The 12,324-nt window shown below is 68.6% G+C and overlaps 2 protein-coding genes across 3 annotated transcripts; one reads left to right on the forward strand and one right to left on the reverse strand.

Annotated features, from left to right (window-relative positions):
* Positions 1-1,178: 1,178 nt before the first annotated feature.
* On the reverse strand, positions 1,179-4,950 carry MYD88 (MYD88 innate immune signal transduction adaptor). 2 transcript variants are annotated; one of them, XM_002723869.5, is made up of 5 exons: positions 3,751-4,950; positions 3,170-3,304; positions 2,704-2,884; positions 2,515-2,606; positions 1,179-2,385 (listed from the first exon to the last, which is right to left on the reverse strand). In XM_002723869.5, the coding sequence occupies exons 1-5, from the start codon at positions 4,217-4,219 to the stop codon at positions 2,231-2,233; spliced, it is 1,032 nt and encodes a 343-aa protein (XP_002723915.2). In that variant the 5' UTR covers positions 4,220-4,950; the 3' UTR covers positions 1,179-2,230. The 2 variants fall into 2 exon arrangements, with proteins under 2 accessions (XP_002723915.2, XP_051697145.2); XM_051841185.2 differs by having other exon boundaries at positions 2,723-2,884; positions 3,751-4,905.
* A 139-nt stretch (positions 4,951-5,089) lies between these two features.
* ACAA1 (acetyl-CoA acyltransferase 1) lies at positions 5,090-12,231 on the forward strand. Its single transcript, XM_051841184.2, has 12 exons — positions 5,090-5,335; positions 5,428-5,521; positions 5,890-5,947; positions 6,914-6,993; positions 7,171-7,213; positions 8,367-8,465; positions 9,297-9,377; positions 10,759-10,949; positions 11,043-11,222; positions 11,387-11,442; positions 11,545-11,690; positions 11,893-12,231. The coding sequence occupies exons 1-12, from the start codon at positions 5,117-5,119 to the stop codon at positions 11,966-11,968; spliced, it is 1,323 nt and encodes a 440-aa protein (XP_051697144.1). The 5' UTR covers positions 5,090-5,116; the 3' UTR covers positions 11,969-12,231.
* The last annotated feature ends 93 nt before the right edge of the window (positions 12,232-12,324 follow it).

Here is a 12,324-nt window from a genome sequence, read left to right on the forward strand (position 1 = left end):
GCCCGTCTCCCTGTTTCCGCACACAGCCCTGGTGAGCCCTGAGCCCTGAGGAAGCCCGGCCTTTAGGTGGCCCTTGGAGAACCCGGAGACCTCACCAACAGATGCTGGCCGAGCTGTAGACTGCCGTGCCGCAGGGTCCTGCCCCCAGCCCTGTGCATGGGCGCACACATCCACATCCACAATGTGTATGCATACTGACACGGCAAACACACATGCACGCCCACACACGCGCGCACACACACATCCACACATGTGTATACACATACTGACACGGCAAACACACATGCACACCCACACATGCATGCACACACACATATACACATGCACATACGTACTGACATGGTAAACACACATGCACAGCCACACATGCGTGCACATACACACATACACATGCACATATGTACTGACACGGTAAACACACATGCATGCCCACACATGCGTGCACACACACATATACACATGCACATACGTACTGACATGGTAAACACACATGCACAGCCACACATGCGTGCACATACACACATACACATGCACATATGTACTGACACGGTAAACACACATGCATGCCCACACATGCATGCACACACACATATACACATGCACGTACATGCTGACACGGCAAACACACATGCACACCCACACATGCACATACATACTGACACGGTAAACACACATGCACACCCACACATGCATGCACATACACATACATGTGCATATACACAGACACATACACACATGCGTATACACTACACATGGACAAACACATGTACACATATGCACACACATATACAAGACACAATGCACATACACACATATACACATTCACATATACACATGTATATACATACTGACATGGCAAACACACATGCACACACATGTACACACATGTATACACACTACACATGGACAAACACACATATGCACATATGTACAAGACAACACGCACACATGGGCACATGCACACATATATGCACATGCATATACACACAACACACATGCTCATACATGTATACATGCATACACAGGCATCTACACTACACATGGACAAACACACGCACACATATGCACACATGTACAAGACAACACACACAGGCACATGCACACATATATGCACATGCTTATACACACAACACACACATGCTCATACATGCATACACACGCAATACGCACACGCGCCATCCCCAAAATAGATTACTCTTTATTACAAACCGGGTTACAGGAGGGAGAATGAGGAGCCGACATTTGGCGTCAACTCCTGGGAGTCTAGCAGTGCCCACTAGACAGGGCCAGACGATGCCTTCTCACGACAGCTCTAAGACGCCCGACACGGAGGGGCCAGGCACGTGGCATCCATGTACATCACGAAGATGACAGGGAGGGGCTCCGTGGCCCCTGAGACCCGGGGCAGGCACGCAGTCCGAAGCACAGGAGACAGTCTCCCCTGGGTCCTGGGGCCGGGGTCTGTCCAGGGCCAGACGCCTGAGCCCACCGCGTGGTCTGCGTGGAAGAGGGTGCAGCACAGAGCACTCTGGTGGTAGACAGGGCTGTGCCGGCCGCTCCCCCACAGCGCAGGCCGGCAGCTGCTGCCCTCCCTGCACGCTCCCTGCAGTCCCGGGACCAGGGACGGGGGCAAAGGACGACAGCCATGGCCCAGGTTTGTCCAGGGGGACGCCAGCACCCAGGAAGACGCGGGGGCCCGCGTGTGCCCACGAGTCTGCGTGTCCGTGTGGCCGGAGCCTGGGGCAGCAGAACCTCGTGCGGTCCCTGTCTGTAAGCAAACGGCTGGCTGAGGCACTCAGGAGTCCCAGAGGTGGCCCGGCGGAAGGTCCCTGCTCACAGCACAAGGCGGCCCAGCCCCGGTGCACACGTCCGACAGCTACAGCAGAGGCCAGGATCCCTCCACAGCCCAGCTGGGCTGAGGCTGAGACCATGGGCACGTGCACAGCCGGGGCAGCGCCTCAGCTTTGCTACGAGAACAGCCACTGCCCGACCTTCCCACCTCACCGCTCGGGCCAGAGACGGGAGACGAGCTCGGAGCTGGCTCCACTCGCGCCCAGCCGGCCCCCATGGTCACGGTCACGGTGCCCAGATGCTGTGAGGCTGTAGCAGAGGACCTGCGGGGCCGGCAGTTCCAAGAGTCGAGAGACAAAGGGGGCGCCGGTGCCCACGCAGCCACAGGAGGAGCCGTGCCGAGAGTGCACAGGCAGGCGGACAGAGGCCAGCACCAGCCTCAGGGCAGGGACAAGGCCTTGGCCAGCCGGGTCCAGAACCAGGACTTGGTGCAGGGGTTGGTGTAGTCACACACGGTGATGAACCGCAGGATACTGGGGAACTCTTTCTTCATGGCCTTGTACTTGATGGGGATCAGCCGCTTCTGATGGGCACCTGCAAGCCAGGGGCGGCACTGGCACCAGGCCCCAGCCCAGGGCCTCCCACAGCCCTCCCCTGGCCGCACACGACACCCCCTGCAGGGGCTCCCTGCTGAGGCCCCGCCTCCTGCTCCTCTGCGCTCACCTGGAGAGAGGCTGAGGGCAAACTTGGTCTGGAAGTCACACTCCTTGCTCTGCAGGTAATCATCCGAGACAACCACCACCATCCGGCGGCACCTGGGGGTGGGGGACAGCAGGCAGGCTGCTCAGCGGAGCCCAGGCCACACAGGACCCAGCTGGGAGGGGGGCCCAGCCGTGGACGTGCCTCACGCACCTCTTCTCGATGAGCTCACTGGCGATGGACCAGACGCAGGCGCCGGGCAGGACGTCGCGGTCAGACACGCACAGCTTCAGCCGGTAGTTGGTCTGCTCCAGCTGCCGGATCATCTCCTGCACAAACTGCATGTCGCTGGGGCAGTAGCAGATGAAGGCGTCGAAGCGCTCGGGCACCTGGCCTGGGCACAGAACAGGGCCACGGGGAGGCTGGCGAGGAGCCTGGCCCAGGCGGGCTGCGGGCTGGGGGCTGGCAGCCTGCCCAGGCCCCACCCCCACCCAGGAGGACATTCCCAGGACAGGCAAGCTCAGCCCCCCCCCGGGGGGGGTACCAATCCCTGGCTAAAGGACACAGCAGCTCACGGGCGTGTTGGGGGTGGGGGTCATCCCGATCCCCGAAAGACTCAGGGACTTGCGCGGGGCCCCACAGCCCCTCTGCCCTGAACGCCAGCTGGTCCCGCCCTTACCCAGGGGGTCATCCAGCGTGGTGATGCCGGCCAGCTCCGGGGTCCGTGGGACACTGCTGCCTACCACAGCCACCTGCAGGGGCTTCTCGCTTTCTTCCTGCTGCTGCTTCCAAATGTACTTCTGGCAGTCCTCCTCTGCGGGAAGAGGCGGTGACAGCCCTGTGGCCGGCGGTCACAGCTCCGACCCACTTCCTCCCTCCACAGCCGCGGCCGTCCCTTTGTCCTGGGTCCCTGAGCCTGGCGGGACCCCGGGCGCTGGGAGCAAGGGTGCAGGAGCCTCAGCGGCTACGGCTAGGGATGGCGGCGGCCCCAAACCAGCACCGTGCGCCTGTCTGTGGGCGGCTGTCATGTGAGCCACCGCGTGTGTCCAAAGCACTCTTACCCGAGCCCCGGCCCCAGCCTGATCCTCATGGCTGGCCTGCCTGGAGGGCTCTGCCCACGCCGCGGCCCCACCTTGCCCCGGGCCTCCTCCGCCTTTCTCCCGGCCGGGCCAGGACAGGGAACCGGGCCGTGCCCTTCTCCCTCCGCCCCTGGGCCGATCGGACGCTGACTGCCCCCGCGCCAGGAAGGGGTGCCCTCACCGATGCTGGGGCGCAGCTCGGCCAGCACGTCGTCGCGGCCCAGCGCCTCCAGCAGCTCCAGCAGTCGGCCCACCGAGGCGCCGGGGCGGCTCTGCCAGGCGTCCAGCAGGCTGCCCGTGGGGTCGGGGCGCGTCTCCAGCTGCCGGATCTCCAGGTACTCGAAGCCCATCTCCTCGGCCAGCGCGCTCCAGTCGGCTGCCACCTGCGTGCGCACGTTCAGGAACAGCGCCAGGCGCCGCCGCACGCGCACGTTGAGCGCCGCCAGGGGCAGCGAGGACGCGGAGCGCGCGGGGGGCTCGGAGCTCAGGTCGGGGCCTCCCGCGGCCATGGCGAGCTGCTCCCGGGGCGCGGCGCCGGCCCGCGCTTCCTCTTCCCCTGCGCCCGCCCCGCCCCGCCGGCCTCGGCTTTCCGAGAAGCGCCGCCCCGCAGAACCGCGTCGACAGGCCGCGGGGAGGGGCCCCGGCCTCATCCCGGGGCCGCGGGGGCCTCGCTGGGCCGGATCGGAGCAAGTCAGACCCCTCCCGCTCGGCTGTCCCCTGGCACGGCGCGGCAGACGCGGGGGGACCGGCGTCGGCCCTGTCCTCTGGAGCCTCCGCGCTCTGCGACCCCGGCCCTGTCCCCAGGAGTTGGGCAGGGGCGGCCGGGCCCACCGAGTAGAGCCGGGACGGGGCTTCGGGCGTCCGAGGCTGGCCGCGGCCCTTCCCCTGGGAGTCAGGGGCGCTTGGCCTTGCGGGCTGGGGTCGGCACACAGTCCCGCCCCGCGAGCCCCGGCGTGTCCTGTATCCGGCAGGTGCGCACCGTCACCTAGCAGGTGCCAGGCACGCGGCAGGCTCCCGGGATCTAGGGTCCCTCTCCGGGGACCTGGGCCTGGGGAAGGCGGGCAGCCGGCTAGACACCACACACTGCTGCGAAGCCGCTCGCGCACGTGCGGGGCGGTCCTCCCCCGCGTGACGCCCACGCTCCCTCGGGGACGCGCAGCCGGGAGTGGCCAAGCCCCCGGCCGGGCGTCGGCACCGGGCACAGCACGGCCCCTGGGCGGGGAGGAGGACTTAGGTCCGCGCGGGCAGCTGCGGGCGGGGCTTCGGGGCCGGCCTGTCAGTCTACCCAAAGTTGCGAAACCGGGGAAGTTTTCGGCCCGCGCCTGTGGACAGGGCTCCAGGAAGGTCCGCTTTGGTTGGCCGCGGGGAGGGGCTATGGGCGGGGCCCAGGGGGCGGGACTTCAGGCGAGCGCGCCTTCTGGTTGGTGGAGCAGGGAGGGCGGGCCCTCTGGGGGCGGCTCGCCCCAATCCGCTGAGCGGTGGGCGGTGATTGCGGCTTGAGGCGGAGGTGCGGTTTTGCGCCTGCGCCCAAGGGTTTTTAATCCGCGATGGTGGGTCCCGCGGCCAGAGGCGCGTCTACGCCGAAGACCCGCGCGATGTGGCGGCTGCAGGTCGTGCTGGGCCACCTGAGCGGCCGCCCCGACTCGGGCCCCGCGCCGCAGGCCGCGCGCTGCTTGGGCGTCTCCCCGCGCGCCTCGGCCTCGGACGTGGTGGTGGTGCACGGGCGGCGCACGGCCATCGGCAAGGCGGGCCGCGGCGGCTTCAAGGTAGGGCTCCAGGGGTCCCGGCGCCGCCTGAGCCCCGGGGCGCGCGATGCCCCCGGGGAGGCGGCGTCAGCGCGGCTGTGCCTCTCGCTCAGGACACCACCCCCGACGAGCTCCTGGCGGCCGTGCTGACCGCGGTCCTGCAGGACGTGAGGCTGCGGCCGGAGCAGCTGGGGGACATCTGCGTGGGTGAGCCGGACCCTCCCGTCCGTCCCTGCAGGGCCCCGGGGGGCGGCTCCTATTTGCAGCCAGGCCCCCAGGACGTGTCTGTCCACGCACAGCGGGGCCAGCGGCTCAGGCACCTGCAGAGGGTCCCCACGTCTCCAGCCGTGGAGCTGGCAGCGGGGCGTGGGACGGCCCACGCAGGGCACTGGGCACTGGCAGGAGCCACTCTGCTGGATTCGCCCGGCACCCGCAGCGCTCTGTGCTTAGGCTCCCCGTGAAGGTGCGGCTTGCGCTGGGGGGCAGAGGCTGGGTGAGGCAGACATACAGGAACGACTCCTCCAGGGGCTTCGTGGCTGCCGCCTGGCACCTGAGCCCCGGCTTACCGTCTGCAGGGAACGTGCTCCAGCCGGGGGCCGGGGCCGTCATGGCCCGGATCGCGCAGTTCCTGAGGCAAGTTCTCCCGAGGCTCTGGGCTGTCCAGGGGACTCAGAGTGGACCCAGCCTGGCAGCATGCCCTGGGGGGGAGGGCACAGCCTGGGGCAGCAACCCCCGGGCGCCTGCTCTGGGCAGGGAGGGGTCGGCGCTGGGCCAGGACACGGGCTCTTTGGGGCAGGAGCTCACGGGCTTCTTGTCCCTCATGAGGGTGGACTGTGCCCTCGTCTGCCAGGTAAACAGGGTGACTGCGTGTGAGTGGGGGCTGGGCTGTGGGGAGCTCCAGGCCTGGCCCCAGGAACGCTGCCGCCGTCCTGAGTGGGCGCTAGTGCTTCAGTGGCTTTCACCCGTAGGTTTCAGAGCCTCTCACCTGCACAGAGGAGTGGCAGGACTGCTGCCCAGTGAGGGACCGGCAAAGCGAACTCCTTTAGTGACCGGGGAGGCGGCAGCACAGACTGGAGTTCAAGGCCGCCCACAGTCTGGCTCCACAGCTACCTTCCCTCTCTCGGCCTGCTCTCTGCCTCTCGTCCTCCTGCCCTGGCCGTGCTGACCCTGCCTCCAGGCTGTGGCCCAGCTGAACCCAGCGCAGGCATGGGCTCTTCATGGGGGCGTGGCTATGTGAGCCCCCCGCCTCTGCCATAGCTGGGCCGTTGCTTCAGTCCCGTCCAGCTGGTCCACTTCCTGTGTAGGGCACACTGATCCATTGTCTCGGTGTCCCTTGGGTGGTGCCTGGCGCGGAGAGGGCGGTCGGTGAGCGAGTGAAGGTGGGAGTCGGGCGCTGGGGGTGCCGCACACCGGCATCATCCCGTGCTTCCGCTCCCTGGGGTTCTGAGGGGGACTGGAGGGTTGGAGGGCCCCTGGCCATGGGTGCTGGGGAGCAAGCCCCTGCAGAGCCCGGCTCTGCCCAGGAGCTGGCCTGGCAGCCCCTGGTGGGGCAGGTGTACTGCGGGGACTGACGCTGCCCCCCGCCTGCCTCCTTCGCAGTGGCATCCCGGAGACCGTGCCCATGTGCAGCATCAATAGACAGTGTTCCTCGGGGCTGCAGGCCCTGGCCAACATAGCCGGTGAGTCTCCACGGGCGCAGAGCCACAGAGCCCCCGGTGCCCACCTGCAAGATTTCTGAGAGGCCGCACCCCACGGAAGGCGTGAAGGAGCCCCCGGCCACTGCCCGGGCCTTGGCCTGGGCGCAGAGGCCGGGTGGGGAGCTGGCCCAGGGTGCTCATGAAACGCTCTCGTTCCAGGCGGCATCAGAAATGGGTCTTACGACATCGGCATGGCCTGTGGGTAAGGATGCCCGTGTGTGGAGCCCCTGAACCCCCGTGACAGCAGAGCCAACCTCTCCCTGAGGCCCACGTCAGGCTGGCCATGCAGGCGGCTCTCTTAAGGAAACTGAGCGCTTGGGCTCCTGCGGCCCGGGGAGTCGCAGTCCTGGGTCCTCGAAGCCGGGGGCAGCTGCTGACCCCACACCTCGCATGCTCATTTTCCCTGCCTGTCTGCCCCTGGGGAGAGCAGCCGGCCCCTCCTGTGGTCCAAGGGGCAGGGTCCTGTCTGGAGTGTAGGCTGCATGCCTCCACCCTGACCTCGCTGCGTCCGGGACTGCAGCAAAATGTGACCGGCTTGGGCGGGCGTCGGGAGCAGGCTGGGTCCCGCTGAGCTCCCGCTGCCTGTCTGACCCCATGGCTGTTTCGTGGCCGGAAGCCCATGCCGGTGGTCACTGGGCCTCCCTGACTTAGGTGCACCGCCCTGCGGGCACTCAGGCTGGGCAAGGGCACTGTGCAGTCTGACCTTTGGCCTCTCTCCTGCCCCGTCTTACTAGGGGAAAGGTAGCTGGAGGCACGCTGAGTGTGGAAAAGGGCACGTGTTCCAGCAGGTCGAGGTCGGGGGCCTGGGGATGTTCAGGGTCCGGCCAGGGTGACGCCTGCCGCCCAGGCGGTCCCCGGGGCTGTGGACCTGTGACAGGCATGGGCTGTGATGCTGGACTGCCTCATCTGCATCCAGGCTGGGTGTGCGTGGACGAGGTCCTCAGCCCCCTGGCCTCAGCGTCCTCCTCTGTGGGGTGGGGTGCTGACATGAGGCCCCGGAGCACCTGCAGGCGCCCCGTGGACTGGCATGCGGCAAGCCCCCCCTGGAGCCCTGTTTGAGCACAGGGTGCTGGCTCTCCTGCCCTCCCATGGCTCCCAGCACCTCGGGGTCCGTGCAGCTCGCAGCGCCGGCTGGCCTGAGTGTCCTGGTATTCTGCCTTGAGTCCACGGCCACTCCCCCTCGGCGGCTGACTGAGGCTGTGCTGGGGAGCTGCCAGGACCCCGATTTCCCGGTTCTGTAGGGGAGCGGGGCCGACCCAGGCGGGGCCTCTGGGGGGGCAGGTTCAGGGCCCAGGGTGCAGCCCTGCCTGCGGGCTCCGCCCACCGCTCCTGGGCTTCCTCCCCCTCCTCCACAGGGTGGAGTCCATGTCCATGGCTGAACGAGGGAACCCTGGAAACATCACTTCGCGCCTGGTGGAGAACGAGAAGGCCAGAGACTGCCTGATTCCCATGGGGTGAGTGTCTCCCACGGCGCCTGTGTGGGCCCCGGGGCAGGGCCCAGGGCCGTCCCATCCCTGCGGCCGTGGCCTCCCTGCCGTGGGGTCCTGGCGTGACGCTGCCCTCGATTTCCCTGTCCTGAGCCCCGGCTCTGTCCGTGCCCCTGAGTTTGCAAACGCAGCCGGCCTGTCGCCCCTCCCCGAGGCCCTCAGCCTCGGCCAGGACCTTGGCCGCTGCACCTGGAGCCTGGCAGGGCCGGGCCGTGAGAGGAGCGGGGGGCTGACTGCTGGGCGTGCTACTGAGGGCTGGGCCCCGCCGCAGTGGGACGTGCCCTGCGTGTGACCAGCACCTGAGCCAGTGTCCCTGAGTGCTGGGCCATCCCCGGGGCCTGGCCAGGGCGCCCTGGCTCCAGCGGCTGTGGGAGCCCTGACGGCTCAGAGAGGCTGAGCTGTTTGCCCAGGGGCCTGGCAGAGCTCAGCTGTGCCCCTGGGGCCCAGGCCGGGACAGGCCTCCTAGCCTCAGCCTTGCCGAGCCTGCGAGGGGCTCCCGTCTCCCCGTGTGGGAACGTCAGACATTGGCCGCGAAGCCGCCCTGTGCCCCACGGGCCCCCCGCCCCATCCTCTGTGCCACGCCGGCGTCCCCGGGGATCAGACCCCGGCCTGCACCTGACCGTGCGGGCCTCCCTCTTGGGCGCTGGTGGCTGTGGGTGCGAGCTTCCGCAGGTCTGGCCGGCAGCGCCGCCTCGCGGTCTGTTCCCCCCCCTCCCCCCCGCCGCCCTCCCTGCCCACAGCCCTGGGCCCCAGGGCCCCCGCCCGCTGCTCCAGTCCGGCCCCGCCCCCACCTTCTAGGATAACCTCGGAGAACGTGGCGGAGCGGTTCGGCATTTCCAGAGAGAAGCAGGACGCCTTCGCGCTGGCCTCGCAGCAGAAGTGAGTGTCCCTGGGCTGCGAGGACGGCAGGGTGGACGGGGCCCAGCCTGAGGCCACAGCGGCCACGCCCCCGCACTTTCCCAGCCAGGAGGGGCCGGGCCTGGGGTCGCGTCCCTGTCTGCCCACTGAGTGTCTTCTGCCTGCTGGGCCCCCTCCCCCCTCTTTCCTCAGGGGCACAGCGAGGGCCAGGTCTCGTCTCTGCCTGGGTGTGGGGTGGGACATGGCCGCCCAGGCTTTGCTAGGAGCTGGCGCTGGGAACCTGGCATCCCAGCCTCCCTCGGGACCAGGCCTGCGTCTGGGGTCCCATCCTGCGGTGGGGGCTGGGGGTGACCTCAGAGTACGCAGGGGCTCAGGGCCCCGGACAGCAGCAGGCTAATGTTGGCCACTCTGAGCTGCGGGGGGGGGGGAGGGGGGGGACAGCGAGGGAGGGGAGTGGCATCCGGGTCTCCGAGGAGGGACTCGGGTGTCTGGGCCAGACACCACCTGAACCCTCGCTGGGAGCTCTGGGTGCCTTCCCGCCGGGTGCTCCTTGCGCCTGTTTCACACACGATTGCCAGCTCCCCAATGCGCCTGTGCCGCCAGCCCGCCCGGACTCCCCCATGTGCTGTGCCGCCAGCCCTCCCCGGGCTCCCCCCCACGTGCCGTGCCGCCAGCCTGCCTGGGCCCCCCCACGTGCTGTGCCGCCAGCCCACCCGGGCCCCCCCACGTGCCGTGCCGCCAGCCCTCCCCGGGCCCCCCCACGTGCCGTGCCGCCAGCCCTCCCGGCCCCCCCCACGTGCTGTGCCGCCAGCCTGCCCGGGCCCCCCCACGTGCTGTGCCGCCAGCCTGCCCGGGCCCCCCCACGTGCTGTGCCGCCAGCCCGCCCGGGCTCCCCCACGTGCTGTGCCGCCAGCCCACTGGGATTCGAGCTATGGCGGGCGGTTCCGCGTCTGTCTCTAAGTGTGCACTGGGAGGGACAGCCCTGAGCTGCTGGGAGGAGGGCTCAGCTGGCAGAACCCAGCCCCTCCCAGGCTCCGGAGCCCAGCGGCCCCCTCCCGCCCCCTCCCGCAGGCTCAGTCCTGGGAGCAGAGGGGGGGAATGTGGGCCCACGGCATCCCTCGGTCTGGCCTTGCCAAGGCACCGCAGGTGGGATGCGGAACGCAGTCTGTCACAGGCGGATTTTAATCTGATAGTTGGCCCACAGTGATGCTGTGTGCAGGTGGCCCTGGTGGGACGAGGTGCCCCCGCCCTGCTTGGATGAAGGGTGCTGGGGCGGGGTCCCCTCCGCTCGGGGACTGGGTGGCTGGGACCCGGAGGTCCAGGGCTGATGGCCAAGAGGCTGCCGCTCGGCCAGAGCCCCCGCGCCCCCAGGGAGCTGAGCCGGCTGTGCGCGCGCTGGCAGGGCGGCGAGAGCCCAGAGCAGGGGCTGCTTCCGAGCCGAGATCGTGCCGGTGACGACCACGGTGCGCGATGACAAGGGCGGCAGCAGGAGCGTCACGGTGGCTCAGGACGAGGGCATCCGCCCGGGCACCACCATGGAGGGCCTGGCCAAGCTCAAGCCTGCCTTCAAGGACGGCGGCTCCACCACGGCCGGTGAGGGCTGAGCCAGGGGCCTGGTGCTGGTCGGAGGGTGTGCAGGGCTGGCTGTGCCCCCCTGAGGTCCCTCCCCTGTCTACCTGCCCCTAGGAAACTCGAGCCAGGTGAGCGATGGGGCGGCCGCCGTCCTGCTGGCACGGAGGGCCAAGGCTGAGGAGCTGGGCCTTCCCATCCTGGGTGTGCTGAGAGCCTACGCCGTGGTCGGCGTCCCGCCTGACATCATGGGCATCGGGCCGGCCTACGCCATCCCCGCAGCTTTGCAACAAGCAGGTCAGGTGGCTCTGGGCTTGTGTGGGGGTGGGGGGTCCCCGATGGTGCAGGGTGAGGGCGGGGCAGACCAGCCGGCACCTGCAGCAGGCCCCTGCACGGGGTGGGCCCGGGCACTGGGAGTCCTGCCCAGCGCAGCGTTGGCTCAGGTCTGCCCCGGCCCTCAGGGCTGACGGTGAAGGATGTGGACATCTTTGAGATCAACGAGGCCTTTGCCAGCCAGGTGAGCTGTGTCCCCTGCACTCATGGGCCCTGGGCTGCGGGGGCAGCACGTGGGCAAGGGGTGCGGGGCAGGGGTCTCTGCTGAAGTCCTGCCTCCTGCCAGGCCGTCTACTGCGTGGAGAAGCTGGGAATCCCCCCTGAGAAAGTGAACCCTCTGGGGGGCGCGGTGGCCTTGGGCCACCCCCTGGGCTGCACCGGGGCGCGCCAGGTCATCACGCTGCTCAACGAGCTGAAGCGCCGTGGAAAGAGGTCGGGCTGCGCTCCAGGGGCTGGCGGGGCCAGGCTGGGCTGGGCTGGGGAGGGCAGGGGCACGAACCAGGGACGCGGGCCCAAGGCGCAGGGCACATGCTGGGCTCCACGAGGACCCTGGCCCACAGCGGTCATCTGCCACGCTCACAGAGGGGAGGGGACAGTGGGGGGGGGCTGGCGTGTCACCTGCCTGTGTCCACAGGGCCTACGGAGTGGTGTCCATGTGCATCGGGACCGGGATGGGCGCCGCTGCCGTGTTTGAATACCCAGGGCACTGAGCCAGGCCCCGGCCCGAGACGCCGCCCTGACAGCCGCCCAGGGGCAGGAGAGCCGTCGACAGTAGCACAGCGCGGGGTCCAGCACCGGAGGAGGGGCCCAGTGAAGGCACTGCGCTCACGGGAAGACGCGCGTCTGGACGGCTCAGCGCAGGAGCGTGGCGGGCGCTCGGGCCCCTCTGCTGGGCCAGGGCAAGCCAGCCGGGGTGGGCGGTGGCGCCCCTCCTGGATGCGTGGACGCAGTAAACGTGGTCGCCTGCCTGGGGGCTGTGGCTGTGGCTGTCTCCTGGCCGGTGCTCGCCTCCCTGGGCCTCTCTGCGCCGTCTCGGCCGTGACTTCTGCCGCGCTGGGCGGGGCCG

The sequence above is a fragment of the Oryctolagus cuniculus genome, chromosome 4 (assembly GCF_964237555.1).
Source record: "Oryctolagus cuniculus chromosome 4, mOryCun1.1, whole genome shotgun sequence".
Lineage (NCBI taxonomy): Eukaryota > Metazoa > Chordata > Mammalia > Lagomorpha > Leporidae > Oryctolagus > Oryctolagus cuniculus.

Excerpts from the sequence above, each read along its gene's own strand:
- MYD88 (XM_002723869.5), bottom strand. The coding sequence starts at position 4,219 with ATGAGGCCGGGGCCCCTCCCCGCGGCCTGTCGACGCGGTTCTGCGGGG. Across the intron at positions 3,305-3,750 it reads CGAGCTGCGCCCCAGCATCG|AGGAGGACTGCCAGAAGTAC; the intron begins GTGAGGGCACCC and ends CTCTTCCCGCAG. Across the intron at positions 2,885-3,169 it reads CACGCTGGATGACCCCCTGG|GCCAGGTGCCCGAGCGCTTC; the intron begins GTAAGGGCGGGA and ends TTCTGTGCCCAG.
- ACAA1 (XM_051841184.2), top strand. The coding sequence starts at position 5,117 with ATGGTGGGTCCCGCGGCCAGAGGCGCGTCTACGCCGAAGACCCGCGCG. Across the intron at positions 5,522-5,889 it reads GCTGGGGGACATCTGCGTGG|GGAACGTGCTCCAGCCGGGG; the intron begins GTGAGCCGGACC and ends TACCGTCTGCAG. Across the intron at positions 8,466-9,296 it reads GACTGCCTGATTCCCATGGG|GATAACCTCGGAGAACGTGG; the intron begins GTGAGTGTCTCC and ends CCCACCTTCTAG.